This window comes from Schistocerca serialis, chromosome 3, assembly GCF_023864345.2.
Source record: "Schistocerca serialis cubense isolate TAMUIC-IGC-003099 chromosome 3, iqSchSeri2.2, whole genome shotgun sequence".
NCBI classification, from domain to species: Eukaryota; Metazoa; Arthropoda; class Insecta; order Orthoptera; family Acrididae; genus Schistocerca; species Schistocerca serialis.
This window is the reverse complement of record NC_064640.1, coordinates 229,437,935-229,455,752: the sequence shown is the minus strand read 5'-3', so window position 1 is coordinate 229,455,752 and position 17,818 is coordinate 229,437,935. Positions and strand designations below refer to the sequence as shown.

General features: G+C 39.8%; 1 protein-coding gene across 3 annotated transcripts in view; it reads right to left on the bottom strand.

Moving 5' to 3' along the window:
- The window catches only part of LOC126469962 (glycosaminoglycan xylosylkinase), a 111,183-nt gene that overhangs the window by 90,429 nt on the left and 2,936 nt on the right, over positions 1-17,818 (bottom strand). For all 3 annotated transcript variants that reach the window (XM_050097379.1, XM_050097376.1, XM_050097377.1), the window contains one exon: positions 5,745-5,914. In XM_050097379.1, coding sequence (XP_049953336.1) covers positions 5,745-5,914 — 170 coding nt within the window. The remainder of the gene's footprint in view (positions 1-5,744; positions 5,915-17,818) is intronic.

Genomic DNA, 17,818 nt, shown 5'->3' with positions numbered 1-17,818 from the left:
TTCCCACCAACTGGAGCTGCAGAGAAGAGGCTATGGAACAAGCCAGTACCTGCCACATACCAATGCCGCCAACTGTTGAAGAGTTACGAAGATGGAGGCATTACTTTTCAGTCAACACTCGTACATAGCCAGAAGAAATCCACTACTGTACAACTATATTATTGATAACAAATTTCTGCAAACAGTATCTACTGTATAATATCTAGGAGTAACTATCCAAAGTGAGCTTAAGTGGAATGACCACATGAAACAAATAGTAGAAAAAGCAGATGCCAGACTGAGACACACAGGAAGTACCTTAAGGAAATTTAACTCATACATGAAAGAAGTGGCTTATAAGGCCCTTCTTTGATCGATTCTTCAGTATTGTTCATCAATCTGGAACCCTTACCATGTAGGATGGGTAGAACAAAAGAAAAGGTTCAATGAAAAACTGCGCATTTAGTCACGGGATCATTTAGTTGTGAGAGAGCATTACACAAGCTCAACAAACTCCAGTGGCAGATGCTGCAAGAGAGGTGTTGTCCGTCACTGAGAGGTTCACTATAGAAATTTTGAGAGAGTACTTTCTGGGAAGAAGAAGATGATGATGATGATGATGATGATGATGATGATGATGATGATGATTATGATTGGGTTTTCGGGTGCTCAACTGCACCATTATCAGCGCCCGTACAAATTCCCAACCTATGTTCAGTCCAAACTTGTCACATTCATGAATGATGATGAAATGATGAGGACAACACAAACACCTAGTCATCTCAAGGCAGGAGAAAATTCCTAACCCCACCGTTTCTGGGAAGAGTCAGACAACATATTACTTCCTTTCACATATATTTCATGAAATGACCATGATGAGAAAACACGCGCAATTGAAGTTAATACAGAGGATTACCATAAATCATTTTTACCAGGTGCCATTCTCAAGCACTACTCTGTAATTTTTAACGTTTTGTTCACCTCCCTTTTATGTAACATGTGGATTAATGCTATTTTCCTCTCTTCTGGAATCTTCTCAATTTTCCAAATTCTCTCAAAAGGTGAGTGTAGATCTCTTATAATCTTTGGTTCTGACCATTTCAATAATTCTACTGTAATGGAATCTGCACCACTTGCTAAAGCTTCATGAATTTCTAGTCTGTTTGTGGGGAATCTTCCTCGAGATTTTTTGGGATTGCCTAAAATTTTAAGTTAACTGTTGAAACTGGGCAGTTTATGAGCCTGTCAATAAATTCAGCTAATACTTTACCATTTTCTTTGTCATTTAACCAAATTTTGCCTTTTTCATCTTTGAAATAAATACTCAGAGCTTGACAGCCTTACATGTTTAAAATTTTGGTAAAAATTTCTGCTATTATTTTTGCTGAAATTTTCTTTTATTTCCATAAGCTGAGATTTTTCAAAGTATCTTTTGATTTTCCACATTACTTTTTGATAGTTCTTTTCTTTGTTGTCTGAATTGTTCTACGTGTTCTTTTTTCTAACATCATTTCATCCATTTTTGAGCTCTTTGTTCTAGTACTTCTTCACACTACTCATTCTATCATGTCTTCTCTGTGTTGTTCTTGTTATTTTATAGAAATTTACATTACACTTCTTGAACCATATTTGTGGAAAGAAATCAAATATGAACATCCTGATGTAATACAATAGAATGACTTAGATGGTAATACTGGTTATACTGTAATCTACTGCATAAATTTTAAGTGTCCTTGTGAACATTTTCATTTGAGTAGACAGAGTTGCACAACAGAAAGTTCTTTATTTCACATTTAATCTCCTTCTTTTTACCAACAAGGCATTGTTAGAGTCTGGCAGCTGTTGAATACAAATGTACCCATGTATTTGACTTATGTAATAACATTTACCACTATGTACATATTTTTGGTCCTAGTATTATAATAGTCTACATCTACATCTATACTATGCAATCCATCTTCAAGAATCTTCCCGTTCAGTTCCTTCAATATATCAGTGACACTCCCCATGGATTAAACAAATCTGTGGCCATTCATTCTGTCCTTTTTTGTATACAGTCAATATCTCCTGTTAGTCCCACACATTGGAGTAATATTTTAAAACTGGACACATGAGTGATTTGTAAGCAATCCCCTTTGTAGACTGATTGCACTTTCCCCATATTTTACCAATAAACTGAAGTCTACCACCTGCCTTATCTAGAGCAGAGCCTATACGAACATTCCATTCTATATCCCTACAAGTACTACATCCAGGTATTTGTATGAGGTGGCAGATTCCAGGAGCAACTCATTGATATTATAGTCAAAGGATACTACTTTTTTTCATTTTGTGAAGTGCACAATTTTACATTTCTGGACATTTAAAGCAAGTTGCCAATCTTTGCACCACTTCGAAAACTTATCAAGATCTGACTGAATATTTATGCGGCTTCTTTCAGATAGTACTTCATTATAGATAACTACATCATCTGCAAAAAGTCTGAGTTACTACCAATATTGTCTGCAAAGTCATTAATATACAACATGAACAGCAACGGCCCCAACACACTTCTCTGGGGTACACCCGAAGTTACTTCTACGTCTGACGATGACTCTCCATCCAAGATAACATGTCATGTCTTCCATACCAAAAGTCCTCAATCCAGTCACAAATTTCGATTGATACCCCATGTGATCACACTTCTGACAATAAGTTTAGGTGTGGTATTGAGTCAGATGCTTTTCTGAAATCAAGAAATACTGCATCTACCTGACTGCCTTAATCCAAAACTTCCAATACGTTATGTGGTGCGAGTTAGGTTTCACATGATCAGCATCTATAGAATCCATGCTGGTTGACATGGGTGAGGTCATCCTGTTCAAGATAACTCATTATGTTTGAGCTCAGAACATGTTCTAAGGTTCTACAACAAATTGATGTCAAGGATATCGGAGCATAGTTTTGTGGATCTCTTCTACTACCCTTCTTGTAGACGAGTGTGACCTATGGTTTTTTTCCAAGAACTGGGCATGTTTTTTTGGTTGAGGAATCTACGACAGATTATAGTTAGAGGAGGGGTTAACTCAACCCCAAATTCAGTATAAAATCTGACAGGAATTCTATCGGGCTCTGGAGCTTTGTTCAGTTTTAATAATTTCAGCTATTTCTCAACACCACTGCCACTAATACCTTTCCCATTCATCTTTTCAGTGGCACAAGGTCTGCCTCGATAGCTCAATGGTCAGCACGGCAGAATGCTATGCAAGGGGCCTAGGTTCAATTTCCTGCTGGGTCAGATATTTTCTCCATTTGGGGACGGGGTGTTGTGTTGTCTTCATCATCATATCATCCTCATCAACACACAAGTCACTGAAATGGTGTCAACAAGCAAGACTTGCAACAGATGATCGGTCTACCCAACGGGAGGCCATAGCCAAATGACATTTCATTTCATTCAGTGGTGCGAGGATTACACTGGGGCAATTCGCCTGGGTTTCCTCTAAAGAGGTCAGGTCTATTTGCTGCCATTAGAACTGACATACATTTCCATCGTGAGTGGGGTTCATAAGCATCCTTTCTAGGTAGTTTTCAGAAAAGGCATTTAGTAATGTTTTCCACAATGTCTTATCATGCCCACCACTAACAAAACTGTAATTTTCCCAGGAAACTGTTCGATGATTAAAGTCTCCACCAATGATTACAGTATGATTGGAGAACTTACGTATGAGTGAATTGCGATTTTCTCTGAAGTTTCCCGTTACATTAGGAGATGAGTCTGGTGGGAGAAAGAAGGATCTAATCATCATTTTATGCCCACCCCTCATACTGAGTCTTGCCCAAACAATCTCATTGTGCAGCTTCAATTTCTATCTTGGTGGATTTGAGTTTCTTGTCTACTGTGACAAGTACACCACCTCCATTTCCCATCTGCCTATCCTTAAGATATACAATTAAAGTTTTACCAAAAATCTCAGTGCTATCAATTTCAGGTTTCAACAAGCTTTCTGTACCTAGTATGATGTGGGCATCACCGCTTTTTTTCACGAGTGCTTCAAATTCTGGCACTTTGATGCGAATGCATTTCTTCCGTCTTAAACTGACACTTCTGGGTTTCCCACAGCTATAATTATCTAGATTGGATGTAGAGTCATCTAAAAAAAAAAAAAGATAGCAGCTTCTGATGAGTAGTGCAGTGCAAACTTGACCCATTTAGGGGGACCCTACAGTTCCCAACTCTGTGGCGCAAGTCAAGGAAGTTGCAGCCTATCTTGTCATAGAACCTTCAAATTCTCTGGCTCAGTTATTTCACTTGATTAGAACCAAAGGGCCGCAATCAGTGTTGGGGACAATGCTGCAAATCATGAGCTTCGTTGAAACTCCTTGCACAAGGCTGGTCTTCCCAACTTTCTCTGTCAGTCACTGGAATTAACCAAGTAGGACCTCAGAGCCCAGACAAAAGGCATCATTTGTTCCAACGTATGCCACAATCCATAGTTAGTTGCACCCTGTACCCTCAATGGCTGCTGTAATAGCCTCTCCAACAGGTGAAGTGTGTCCCACTGGTTCAGTTTCGGTGAAAGACAGCACCTCAAACTTGTTGGTTAGGAGGATTGGTACAACACCCTGAGTCCTCCCTGGTCCCCGTCCACCCCGTACAGGACACCTAGATCTACCACTGATACGCCACTCTCAGTCACATGGATGAGTAATGACAGATCCCTACTTACTACAGAGGAGACAGGATCATTGGGAGAGGATAATACTTGAGGTACCTCTGGTACCAGTATCACAGATCACGACTCTCGGGAGCTCTGCCAGCACACCGATTCGCAGCAGCTGCCATTCGTTTGACAGCAGTCATGGCAATTTCCAGCTGATTATGAACTTCAAACCAAACACAATTTTTTTGACAAATTATAAATATTGGTAATGACAAAGAACATATAAATCAAATCATCCTTGCACCCTTCATAGCTTAATGACTCTCTCTTCTGCCACTTTTATATCTGCAGTTATCTTAAGCAATAGACTGTGGCAAAGTATGGCATAACTATACTAAGTATGCATATTCAGGATATAATTTTTACATTTTTTGACAATAACATGACAAAGTACATATGTCTTTATTTGTGCCAACAGAGAACAATATCTGTTTCCTGCTTCAGAGACATACAACCTGAAGTTCTCTCTTCTTAGACTGCAGAAACAATACACAATCAATATGTGATAAGTGTGCTGTTTACAGAGAAGTTTATGCCGAACTGTTCTGTCCTATGATTTAACATTTCAACTACAGGGACAGAGCAGTAGGTCAGCAAAATAAGGATCTCAGATGTTAGCCACAGCTTTACTCAGAGAACCATTCCAGCATACCAATTTATGAGGGCAAACAAGGAGAAAATACAAGAAACCTAAAGCAGGATAGCTGTAACAAACATATAAATGCCCTTCCAACAACATGAATATGGTATTGCACCACTGTTTCATACTGAAAACATAGATAACAAATACTATCCACGTTCTGAGATTATTTATAGGTCAAGAAAAGTGACTGTTTGCCAAACTGCCCAATTTATAAAATGAGTAAAGATATCACTCATCTTACTTTTTGGTCAGCACTATACTATTAATAACTGTTAATAATAGAACACAGTGTGACTGATGACATTAAAGAGTAACAGATAATTACATGACTTTTGCAGAAGCTGCAACATTCTACTGGTAAAGTATCAGTTTATACTGTACAACATTAAATACTAGGAGTGGGTATCTAGCTTACCTACCACTGAGGCTTGAATACTGCTTTATGACCCCCTTCCAACGTCAGCAACAATTTCAGTTGTGTGCCCCGTTGTGCATTCTCAGCATGAATAATTTTTGATGAAGATAACATGTTTAAGACAGTGCCAAGCAAGGATGACCTCTCTGGTATTACCTGACGTGGACCAACCCACTGCACACACAGACAGTCATCAAAATACAAACATTAAATATATTTAAGTGCAAATATGACTATCAATCGATCAAAAAAACAGTAGTCTGAAACAGTGAAAAACTTACACATCTATCAGTTATACCACAGTCTTAACATTTATACGGAATGAAGACATTCCTCATGAGTCTTTGGTTTACTTCTGACTAAAGTGTCTTGCAATGATAAACAGTCATCAGCAGAAGGTACTTATATAGCAACATGACGAACGGCAATGTTTTAGCTTTGCTACAAACAGTCAAGTAAGGTACTGTGGTTCTCAATGGAGGAAAGTAAACATTCGATGCACACAATGCATATGCTATTACATTACTGTCAAAAGCTAACTAAAAATGGACTGTGTTCATGAATGAACACCACAACCTTTGAATAAGGAAGGAAAATTAGTACTGAATGTCCTGCCAATGACAAGAATATTTGAGATGAAGCAAAGTTCTGGTTGGATAAAAATGAGGAGGGGGAAAAAAAGCCTTTCAAAAGAAATAGCAGCATTCATATTAATTGATTTTGGGAATCCATGGAAACATAAATGCGAATGATCATGTGGGAGTCTGAATCCCACTCCTCCAAAATGAGAGTCCAGTGTGCTAACATGAGCTACCTCAGTCAGTCAACACCTTCTGAGAACACACACACACACACACACACACACACACACACACACACACAACCTTCATAGAGACTGAAAAATCTCCTCATCAGGAATCAATATGGATTCTGGATAAAGCGGTCTTGTGAAACTTCACTCGTTCTGTTCATCTTTAAGATCAAGAAGCCAATACATAATGTCCAGGCTGATGCTAGAACTCCACACATGAGGTGAACTCCACATGAGGTGAAATCATCAGAGATAAAAGTAACTTGGGCATTTCTGGAGTAGAGGATTAGCAGCTGTTCTTCACCATAAATGAATAATACACTGCAAGTGATGTAAATAATCACAACAAAAAATATATATAAGATTATGCAGCTGGACATATTTAAAGTGTGAAAAACACACAAAACTAACCGTAAGAGAAGGAGATAACAGACATGATCACTGGAAGAACCCAAAAGAAATTTAATTCACCCATGAAAGAAGCAGCTTAAAAAACCTCAGACAGCTGATTTGTAGTACTGTTTGTCACTCCAGGAACATTACTAGATAAGATTAATAAAAGAGACTAGACGAAATCCACAACAGGGTGTCACATTTTGGCAAGAGTTTGTTTACACCTAGAGGTATCTCGTGAAATGATGAAGGAATTCAAGCTCATATAGCGGCTCGCTGACAGTGTTTCTTCTTGAGTACCATTTGCATATGGAACAGGAAATGAGGGTAATTACGGTTGTACTTAAAGAAACTTTTGTTACATAATATCCAGTAGTCTGCGGAGTTTAGTTATAACTCTAGTGTTAACAGTCAAGTACACCAGCAGTTCAGCAGTTTTAAGATGGGCAGCATCCATTGAAAAGAAAACAATATTCAATATGACTTCTCTTACCACAAGTGGCGGATATGCTGCAGTGACAATTTGACAGGGTATATGCCACAACACCACTCAAACCAGCATCCTTGCCTTTTGTGCCTGCACTCTCGAAGCATTCTTCATCAAAAATGATTCACACTGTCAGAGACTTTTTCCTATTGCACCCAAACCTTTCTAAGATTCTACTATGGTGGGTCTGGCAGCTTTGGGCAACATACATACCCATATGTTTTCACTATCCACCAAAGTACTGTTGTTCAGCTTCAATTCTCTCACTATGCACTTGGCACAAATAATCAAAATGCTGCTTGTTGAATAGATAATGAAAGATTAAAGATAAGTTAACCTGCTCTGGGTCCTAGATCAATCAACAACTATTTATTTCACATTTTAAAAACACTGCCTGCCAAAAAACGTTAAGCACCCAGAAGGGCTAGAAAACTTCACAGGTTGCAAGGGTATGTGACTTGCGATTTTTAAAAGCTACTCAAATTTATAAAGAACTTGGCACCAAGAGCCCACTGATCAGTGGGACACTGCACTTCATCTGGCCTAGGCGCATGTCGGTTTCAGTTGAGAAAGCCACTGTATTCTCTCCTGAGGCAAGCTGGCCCACAATGTAGTACATGGTCCTTGATATCCTGGATATTGGCACTGGGTCAGAGTTGACATCTGAGCTGGTCCCACATGTGTTCTATGAGGGACAGATCAGGGGATCTTGCTGGTCACAGAAGTTCCTCAACATCATGCAGACAGTTCACAAAGATATGTGCCATGTGTAGACAACTATTGTCCTGTTGAAAAATGACACCATAATACAGCCACATGAGAGGAAACACAAGAGGACGCAGGACGTTGGTGATGTATCATTGTGCCACAATATTTCTCTCTGTTACTAGCAGCTGTGATGTGAAGTCATACCCGATGGCTTCCCACATCATGATGCCACTAGTAAAACTGCTGTACCTCTCAAAAAACATTGGATGAATGGGACCTCTCCCCAGGTCATGACCATACTCATCAATGATGGTCATCTGGGGTAGTGCTGAACCACAAATCATTGCCAATCACAAAGCACCATCATTCATCAGGAGTCCATGATACCTGGTCATGGCACCATTCCAAACACAACCATTTGTGTTGCAGTGTTAAACAACAGACTATGCATGGGACAATAATTACCTACTCCGGCTCTGACCAATGGTGTGGGATGATACAGAATATTAAAGGAAGTCCATTACTTGTTCCTGGATGGCAGGTGCAGATGTGAAGGGTTTAGGTTGTGTCTGATGCACAGCACAGTGTTCCTTCCTTGTGGTGGTCACATATCACTTTGCATAATCTTGATGATGGTTATGCCTGTCCTCACATTCCTGTGCAGTACATCAGACCACTGTCTCATCCAAATGACCCACAAATCTGGATATTGCACGATTTGACCAGCCAGACAAATGGAGGGCCCCCTTTCAAACTCAGTCAGGCTCTGATAATGCTGCCTCACACGAGTATGTAGCATCTCCATGTCATTCACAATGATCACCCAATATCTGACACTCTTCATGTCCCTTATACAGGGTGTGTCGTGTCACCACCAGACACCACACTTGCTAGGTGGTAGCCTTTAAATCGGCCGCGGTCCGTTAGTATACGTCGGACCCGCATGTCGCCACTATCAGTGATTGCAGACCGAGCGCCGCCACACGGCAGGTATAGAGAGAGACTTCCTAGCAGTCGCCCCAGTTGTACATCTGACTTTGCTAGTGATGGTTCACTGACAAAATACACTCTCATTTGCCGAGACGATAGTTAGCATAGCCTTCAGCTACGTCATTTGCTACGACCTAGCAAGGCGCCATTACCAGTTACTATTGATGCTGTAAAACATGTACTGTCAAGAGCGATGTTCACCATTTATGGATTAAAGTTAAGTATTCCACAGCTACGTCCTTTTTTGCTAGTCTAATTTCCTTGACCTGTTCCAGACCTCACGCCAGCCTGCGTGAGCTGAAACGCGTGCCTTTCGGCTTCCTCTCATACAGGGTTGGCTCTCTTGCCAATCCACAACAGGGTGAATCAACTAAAACTTGCACTGAAAATTTGTAGAAATGGAAAGTGATATTGATGTGCAGTTCTCACAGAATGGTTTGGTAGTCAGGCCAATCAACAGATTAAAATAATACATACAAAGTGCATTTTTCCTGCAAACCTACACTTTTTTAAATGGAACAATGCCTATCACCATTAACAAATTAAAAGTAGGGTAAATTACAATGTCAGAGCCATTTGTTACAGGGTTCTAGTGCAAGTCATTAATGAGGTATCATATTTTGAAGAGTTTCCACACTGACACCTGTTTACGCCATTCAACCTGCATAGCCGCTAGGTACAATGTCATTATGTTTGCTTACACTGTGCTTCTGTGTTCCTTGAGTGCACTACGACTTGCCGGTCAGTCAGTATGTGGCAGTCCAAGCAGTAGTTCATGAGCAGATAATGGGATTTACCAATGTAGAAAAAGCTGACATGCTCATGTTATATGGAGAGTGTAGGAAGAATGCAGTTTGTTCTTGTACGGTGTATGTGGCACAATACCTCAGCAGTTATTTATCAACCTCTTCAACCAGTTATGTGACAGTGGTAGTATAACATACAGACAGCATAAAAGAAGGAAACAAGTGATGACAGAAGAGGGGGAAATCAATGTTCTTGCTGATGTTGCAGTTGGTCTGCACATTAGCTCCTGCACAATCACATGAGGCAGTGGCATGAGTCAGACAAGGGTCCTATGCATTCTCCATTGACATATGTTCCATTCCTTTTACTTCTCTCTCCATCAAGAGCTGCATGGAAATAATTATGAGACTCACGTTAACTACTGTACATGGGTATTAAGACAGGAGACTCCAGATGTGTCATGTATCTTGTTTAGTGACGAAGTCACATTTACCAATCATGGCCAGGTAAACCATGTAAACATGCACTATTGATCAGTTGACAATCCCCGTTTGTCAGGTGGACATCAGCATCTATGGAGTGTAAATGTGTGGTGACAGTTCTTAGGCCAAAATTTCACAGACAGAACACTGACCATGCAGAAGTATCACAGCCTCCTAACCGACCCATCTTCCATGGATGCTACCAGACATTCCTCTGCAGACTTCAAGGAACCTATGGTAGCAACATGATGGCTGTCCAGACCATAACACACAAAGTACTACAGCATGTCTTCACAAATTTCTTCCAAATTGTGGGATTGGACACAGAGGACTTGTACTGTGGCTGACCCGTTCCCTGGATTTGATGCCTGTAAGCCTTTTTCTGTGAGGAAAGCTGAAAGACATGGTCTACAAGGACATACCAACTACACTTGATGACATGCAACGACGTATTACTGGAGCTTGCTTGGACATCTCCACTGAAATGCTAGCATGTGTGCAGCAGTCGTTCCATATCAGACTGGAAGTGCGTATTGCCACAGCCACTGGTCATTTTGAACACAACCTGTGATGATCAGTTGTCTTGTTACTGGTCAGAACCCATGTAACTAGTGTATGCACTTGTGTTGTTCTTTAGTGTGTGCTACCATACGTATTGCACAAGTGTCAGTGGGAGAACCTTTCAAAATACGATGTCTTGTAAATGACTCACAGTACAATCCTGCAATAAACACCACTGACATTCTAATTTACTCTACTTTTGGTTTGTTAATATCAACAGGCAATGTTCCATTTTAAAAAAAGTATATGTTTGCAAAAAAATATATTTTCTAAGTACTATTACAATCTGTACAGGGTGAAAAGTATTTAAACCGACAAACTCTGGGAGGTTGTAGGGGACATCAAAATAAATATTTTTCCCTAATGTCATTTTTTCCTATGAGGTGTATTTAAACTGGTGGAGGAAGGTTTCCATGGTGGCAAATTAATTAAACCAACAAACACTTTTCCATTTTTTTTTATGACCAAGAGGCAATACATTAACACAACACAATTTCAATTACAGTAGATTTTCAAAAATGCCTCCTCTGACACGTAAACAAAGGTTACACCGACGGATCATGTTCTGTCTGACACAGGCAAAAATCTCAGGAGTATCCTGAATTGTTCCTGCTGCTGCTGCTGCTACTATCCAGGCAACCAGATCCTCTTCTGACGCAACAGGAGTTGCGTAAACAAGGTTGCGCATCTCTCCCCACACAAAAAAGTCCAGAGGGGACATATCTGGGGATTGAGCAGGCCATGGTACAGGACCATCTCTGCCAATCCACGTTTCTGGGAACCGTTGGTCCAGGAATCGATGCACACGACGACTGAAATGTGCCGGCTCCCCGTCATGTTGGAACCACATGCGTTGTCTTGGAGGGAGCGGGACATCTTCCAGCAATTCTGGCAATGCTCTGGCGGGAAAATTGTAATAGTACCTGCCGTTTAATGGCCTAGGTAGCAGATACGGACCAATTAAACAGTCCCCAACAACACCGACCCACACATTAACGAAGAACTGCACTTGATGAGCGCTAGTAACTGTGGCATGCGGGTTATCCTCACTCCAAACATGCGAATTGTGCATGTTGAAGACTCCATCATGCCCGAACGTTGCTTCATCGGTAAACACAGAGGATGGAAATGTAGGATGCATTTCACACTGTTCCAGGTACCACTGCGAAAACTGTGCTCTGGGTGGATAATCAACTGGTTCCAGGTTGTGGACACGCTGTAAGTGAAATGGACGTAACAACTGCTCTTGAAGGACTGTTCTTACATTTGTCAGATTCGTCCCCATGTTACGTGCAATCGCACGAGTGCTGATTGAAGGATCCCGCTCCACATGCTGCAAGACAGCTTTCTCAAATTGCAGCATTCTTACCGTGTGATGGTGTCCCTGTCCAGGTAATCTGCTAAATGACCCGGTCTCACGCAGACGTTGCTACAGAGCAGCAAAGGTCGTATGATGCGGGATACGGCGATTAGGATATTGTTGTTGATAAACCTGCTGTGCAGCTTGTCCGTTGTGGTGCACTACGTAGTACGCACCAACCATATCAGTGTACTCACTCCAGGTGTATCGCTCCGTTAGTAAACAGACAAAATGCACTACTACACTGGTGGACAGTATTTGCCTACAACTGAAGAGCGTAATACGCCCTCTAACAACTGAAGATCATAATACGGCCTCTAACAACTGAAGAGCGCAATACAGCCTCCACCGGTTTAAATAATCCTCATAGGAAAAAATGACATTAGGGAAAAATATTTGTTTTGATGTCCTCTACAACATCCAAGAGTTTGTGGGTTTAAATACTTTTCATCCTGTATATCAGCTAACAATACAAGCCCCTGATTAATATTCCACTACATAAAAACTGCACATTGATAGCACTTTCAACTTCTGCAATATCTGTGATGCAATTTTTAGGTTATTCACCCTGTATACCCTACCAGGTGTGGTAACAATACTGTACAGGAACATCACTAATGCACTCTGGTAGCCATTCTACCTGTCAGAGAGAACTGCAGCTTTAATCATTTACGTGCCTGTTGACGGTATGTATGTGTATGAAGTTACAGTGACATCCAACCACATCTGGGGCTTTCACTTTTCTTGTCAGGTGTTAAGTTGTAAGGTACCTATGCACTTTTCATAACTTTCTGGTCAGTTTTAACTCTTTACACTTCTTTGCAGTCATAATGTATTGTGGACCCTATTTCAGGCAATTCCTGATGTGACCAATACAATCAACACAACCTCCTACAAGTTTAAAAAAGAGATTTTAGTAGAAGGAAGGCTACTACATATAATCTTTATGTTGAGGTCATTAGCAAGGAACACTAGCTCAGTTGTACAAGGATGGGATGGAAAATGGTCATGGCTTTTTGGATGGACTCGTCCTGGCATCTGTCAAAAATGTTTCACGGGAACTACAGAAAACATAAATCATGATGGCTGGGGGTTAACTGAAACTTGATCACCATGAATAAAAGATCCATAAGATTAATCTTTATTTAGTAAAGTTGTGATACATGTGTAGTAGTTGTGGCCTTCAGTCCATGGACTGGTTTGATGCAGATCTCCTACTACTCTATCCTGTGCAAGCCTCTTCATCTCCGAGTAACTTCCAAATTTGCTTACTGTATTCTTCTCTTGGTCTATCTCTACAATTTTTACCCTCCACACTCCTCCAGTATTAAATTGGTGATCCCTTGATGCCTCAGAATGTGTCCTACCAACCGATCTCTTCTTTAGGTCAAGCTGTGCCACAAATTCATCTTTTCCTCAATTCCACTCAGTGCCTCCTCATTACTTACGTGGTATACCCAACTAATCTTCAGCATTCTTCTGTAGCACCACATTTCGAAAGCTTCTATTCTCTTCTTGTCTATGGCGTTTATCATCCATTCTTCACTTCCACACATGGCTACACCCCATACAAATACTTTCAGGAAAGACTTCCTGACATTTAAATCTATACTCCATGTTAAAAAATTTCTCTTCTTCAGAAATGCTTTCGTTGCTATTGTCAGTCTACATTTTATATCCTTCCTAATTCGACCATGATCAGTTATTTTGTTCTCCAAGTAGCAAAACTCACCTACCGCTTTAAGTGTCTCATTTCCTGATCTAATTTCCTCAGCATCACCTGATTTAATTCGATTACATTCCATTATCCTCGTTTTGCTTTTGTTGATGTTCATCTTACATCCCCCTTTCAAGATACTGTCCATTCCATTCAACTGTTCTTCCAAGTCCTTTGTTGTCTCTGACACAACTTCAATGTCATCCCAAACCTCAAGGTTTAGATTTCTTCTCCACAGATTTTAATTTCTACTCCAATTTCTTCTTTTGTTTCCTTTACTGCTTGCTCAATATACAGATTGAGTAACATCAGGGATAGGCTACAACCCTGTCTCACTCCCTTACTAACCACTGCTTCCCTTCCATGCCCCACGACTCTTATAACTACCACCTGGTTTCTGTACAAATTATAAATAGCCTTTTGTTCCCTGTATCTGACCCCTGCCACCTTCAAAATTTGAAAGAGAATATTCCAGTTAACACTGTTAAAAGCTTTCTCTAAGTCCACAAATGCTATAAACATAGATTTGCCTTTCCTTAACCTATCTTCTAAGATAAGTCACAGAGTCACTATAGCCTCACAAGTTCCTACATTTATCCAGAATTCCACCTTCTCTTCCCTGAGGTCAGCTTCTACCAGTTTTTCCATTTGTCTGTAAAGAATTCGTGTTAGTATATTGCAACTGTGACTTATTAAACTGATAGTTCGGTAATTTTCACACCTGTCAGCATCTGCTTTCTTTGGAATTGGAATAATTATAGACCTTCTGAAGTCCAAGGGTATTACGCCTGTCTCATACACCTTGCTCACTAGACGGGAGAGTTTTCTCATGGCTGGCTCTCCCAAGGCTATCAGCAGTTCTAACACCATTTGCACAGTAGTGTCCCACAGAAATGCTAGCTACACCATTTGGTACTTTTTCTTAAGTTAATCTGACTAGTTACACACAAAAATATTTTTCAAAATACCCTGATAAATCCTATAACAAATGATTGACCATGATAAGGGGATTCAAATCAGAAGATTCACAATAACAAGTGGATTGAGAACTTTTTTCGTAGCCACAGCATTCTTAAGCCAGTCACAATATTGCCACTGAATCTAATCTCTAGCAAAACAGTGCACCAGTCAGATGTGAGCAGTTGTGAATGCAAAGGCTTATTTGATCAGCACAATGCATTACCTGAAATGGCCAGGTTGAAAGAAGTAAGCTCAGCCAATAAGTTAGAATGGTAGAGTCAGTTACACCACAGAAACTGGATGGTCTTCACATGAAATCAGTATATCATCTTCTGAGTATCTCCTCCTCATCAATGTCTAGGTGCTGGTTTTAAAATTAATTTTAAAGTAAGAGCAGTGACAGACTGCGCTGATGTTAACTTGGGTGACTGTGAAATTTGTGCATACATTCACTAGTTTTCATAAGCTCTAAAAGATGAAATGACTGATTTTGCATTGGAAGGAAAAATATTTGAATGAGAACGGGATGCAGAAGGTCCATATTCAGGTGATGAGTGACACTGAAATTGCATTTTGGAGCTTCATGGTTCAAATCCCTTTCCAGTCATCTAGGTTTCCCTAAATCACTCAATGTGAATTCTGGGATGCTCTCTCTCATTAAGACACAGTAAATTTCCTTTTTCATCACTGTCATTTCAGAACTTGTGCATCATCTTCAATGAACTTTTCAGTGATGAAATGGTAAAACCTAATCTCTCTCTCTCTCTCTCTCTCTCTCTCTCTCTCTCTCTCTCTCTCTCTCTCTCTCTCACACACACACACACACACACACACACACACACACACACACACACACACACACACACACACACTCACTCTGGGATGAATTATACGAGCTCAAAAGCTGGATTACAACATTCAACTACTTGTCTCTGAGTTCACTTAATGTGTCCACTACATGGCAAGCAGTTGCCTTGACACATTTCATCATGAAAAGTCCTCTTCATAAACACACAAGAAAAACATTTTACACACAACCATCTACAAAATACAGTTCACAATTTTGAGACAGTATTAATATTATGCATTACTAAGCATTACCTTTAAATAAAACTGAGTGACAGCTGTATTAGAGGTGCATTTAGCTGTAAGCACCAAACTACTTTGATATGCAACCTGGCATCATGAAATGAAGGTTACATGAGATGTGTTTCAAGAGAGGAAATAACATACAGCCACTGTCATTCAAAAAAACTGAGTTAACCCTGGATAAAACAGTGGACCACAAAATCAAAGTGCAGTAACAACGGCAGCAGAGAATGACTGATATGCCAAAGTATATCACAGCCTATTTACAAGGGACAAGTGGGAACACAAAATATCATGTACATATATACAATATGTAAATGCTCAGTACTTACAATCACAGGTCATATTACAAAATCACATCATTGAATATAAAGTGCTCAACACATGACAAATTGTACTCTATGCCAAATGCAGTTCCTTGCATTTATAGAAGAGTGTAAGGATTCTTTACATTTAAAATGGCCCTTGTGAAGATAGTGTGAAAGGATATTCAGCTTTGTAAGCATAATGAAAGTAAAGTTAGTTAGTTAACTAATGTACCATGGATCATTTTGCACTATAAATCATCATGATGTGGAATGAGTTATTTTACATTCATACTGCAAATAAATTTGTACATCTATTTGTACTCTAAACATCACCATATAATTTTTTTCCCTGAAATGGAAACAACATATACAGATTGAGTTAGCAATTCCAACCCACCTTTTACACGTTACAAACATAGAAATTCTTCTACAGTATAGAAGGAGTTGTCAAGGAGAAACTATTCCAATTTATTTCAAATTTTACAATGCCGTCTGTTAGAGGTTTTTGTTACAGTTGTCTTAATGAAAGAAGTGGGAGAAGTGATGAGTCTAGCAAAATCTCCTAATTCCTTAACAGAATACTCAACTTAAGATTTTGCTTAACTACCATTACCACACCTTCTGTTTTTCTCAGGCACTTATCTCAAATAAATAGGAGTATTTGATGCACATTGTCAGCTTTGAACAGTGATGAAGGAAACATGTGACAAATGCTGTAAACAACATGGCAACTATAGCACAGTATCAGTGGCGATTTTTTCAAACGGTCTTAAGCTACAGATCAGTCTGTCACCACAACCATGTTTTTATGCTTTCACATTCTTTGGCTTCACCAACGAAAAAACTGAATATACACAGTTAAATATGTCATCACATCAGCCATTAACATTACATCACTGCTTAAAGCTGACAACTGGTACTAATCATTTCTCTTCACCCTTATTTCTAGTATGATGAGGTGAGTGTTAAAGTACCGTGACCTTTCAAGACTGTCACACTCATGATCTTCGTTCAACAGCATATGCCAAGAGTGTCTACATTCAAACATACGGCAAAATTCTATTTTTTTTTTCTTCTGAATTTTGATGTAGCCGGAAGGCTTTCAAAACTGGATGAATTCCCAGATTAACTAAACGGTTTGAATCTGCTTTGCCAGTTCAAACCCAAATTGCCATATGTCAATTTAATCTTGACGTCAAGCAAAATTACAGACCAGAATGTAGTTCCAACACACATTTTAAAACGTAATATAGATGCAAAAGAAAACAAGGGTCCGGAATGGGACAATTATGGAAAGGACAGAGTGCTATTCGCCATGAAGATGGTGTTACATTGCAGACAGGCACAACAAAACAGCCAAAGATTGTGGCCATGCACGGATGAGGTGCAACTGCTTGTTCGAATGTGTGTCCAAAACTTCTTTTTCTGTACACGGCTTTGACTGAAACTCTGTTTGTAACAGTTT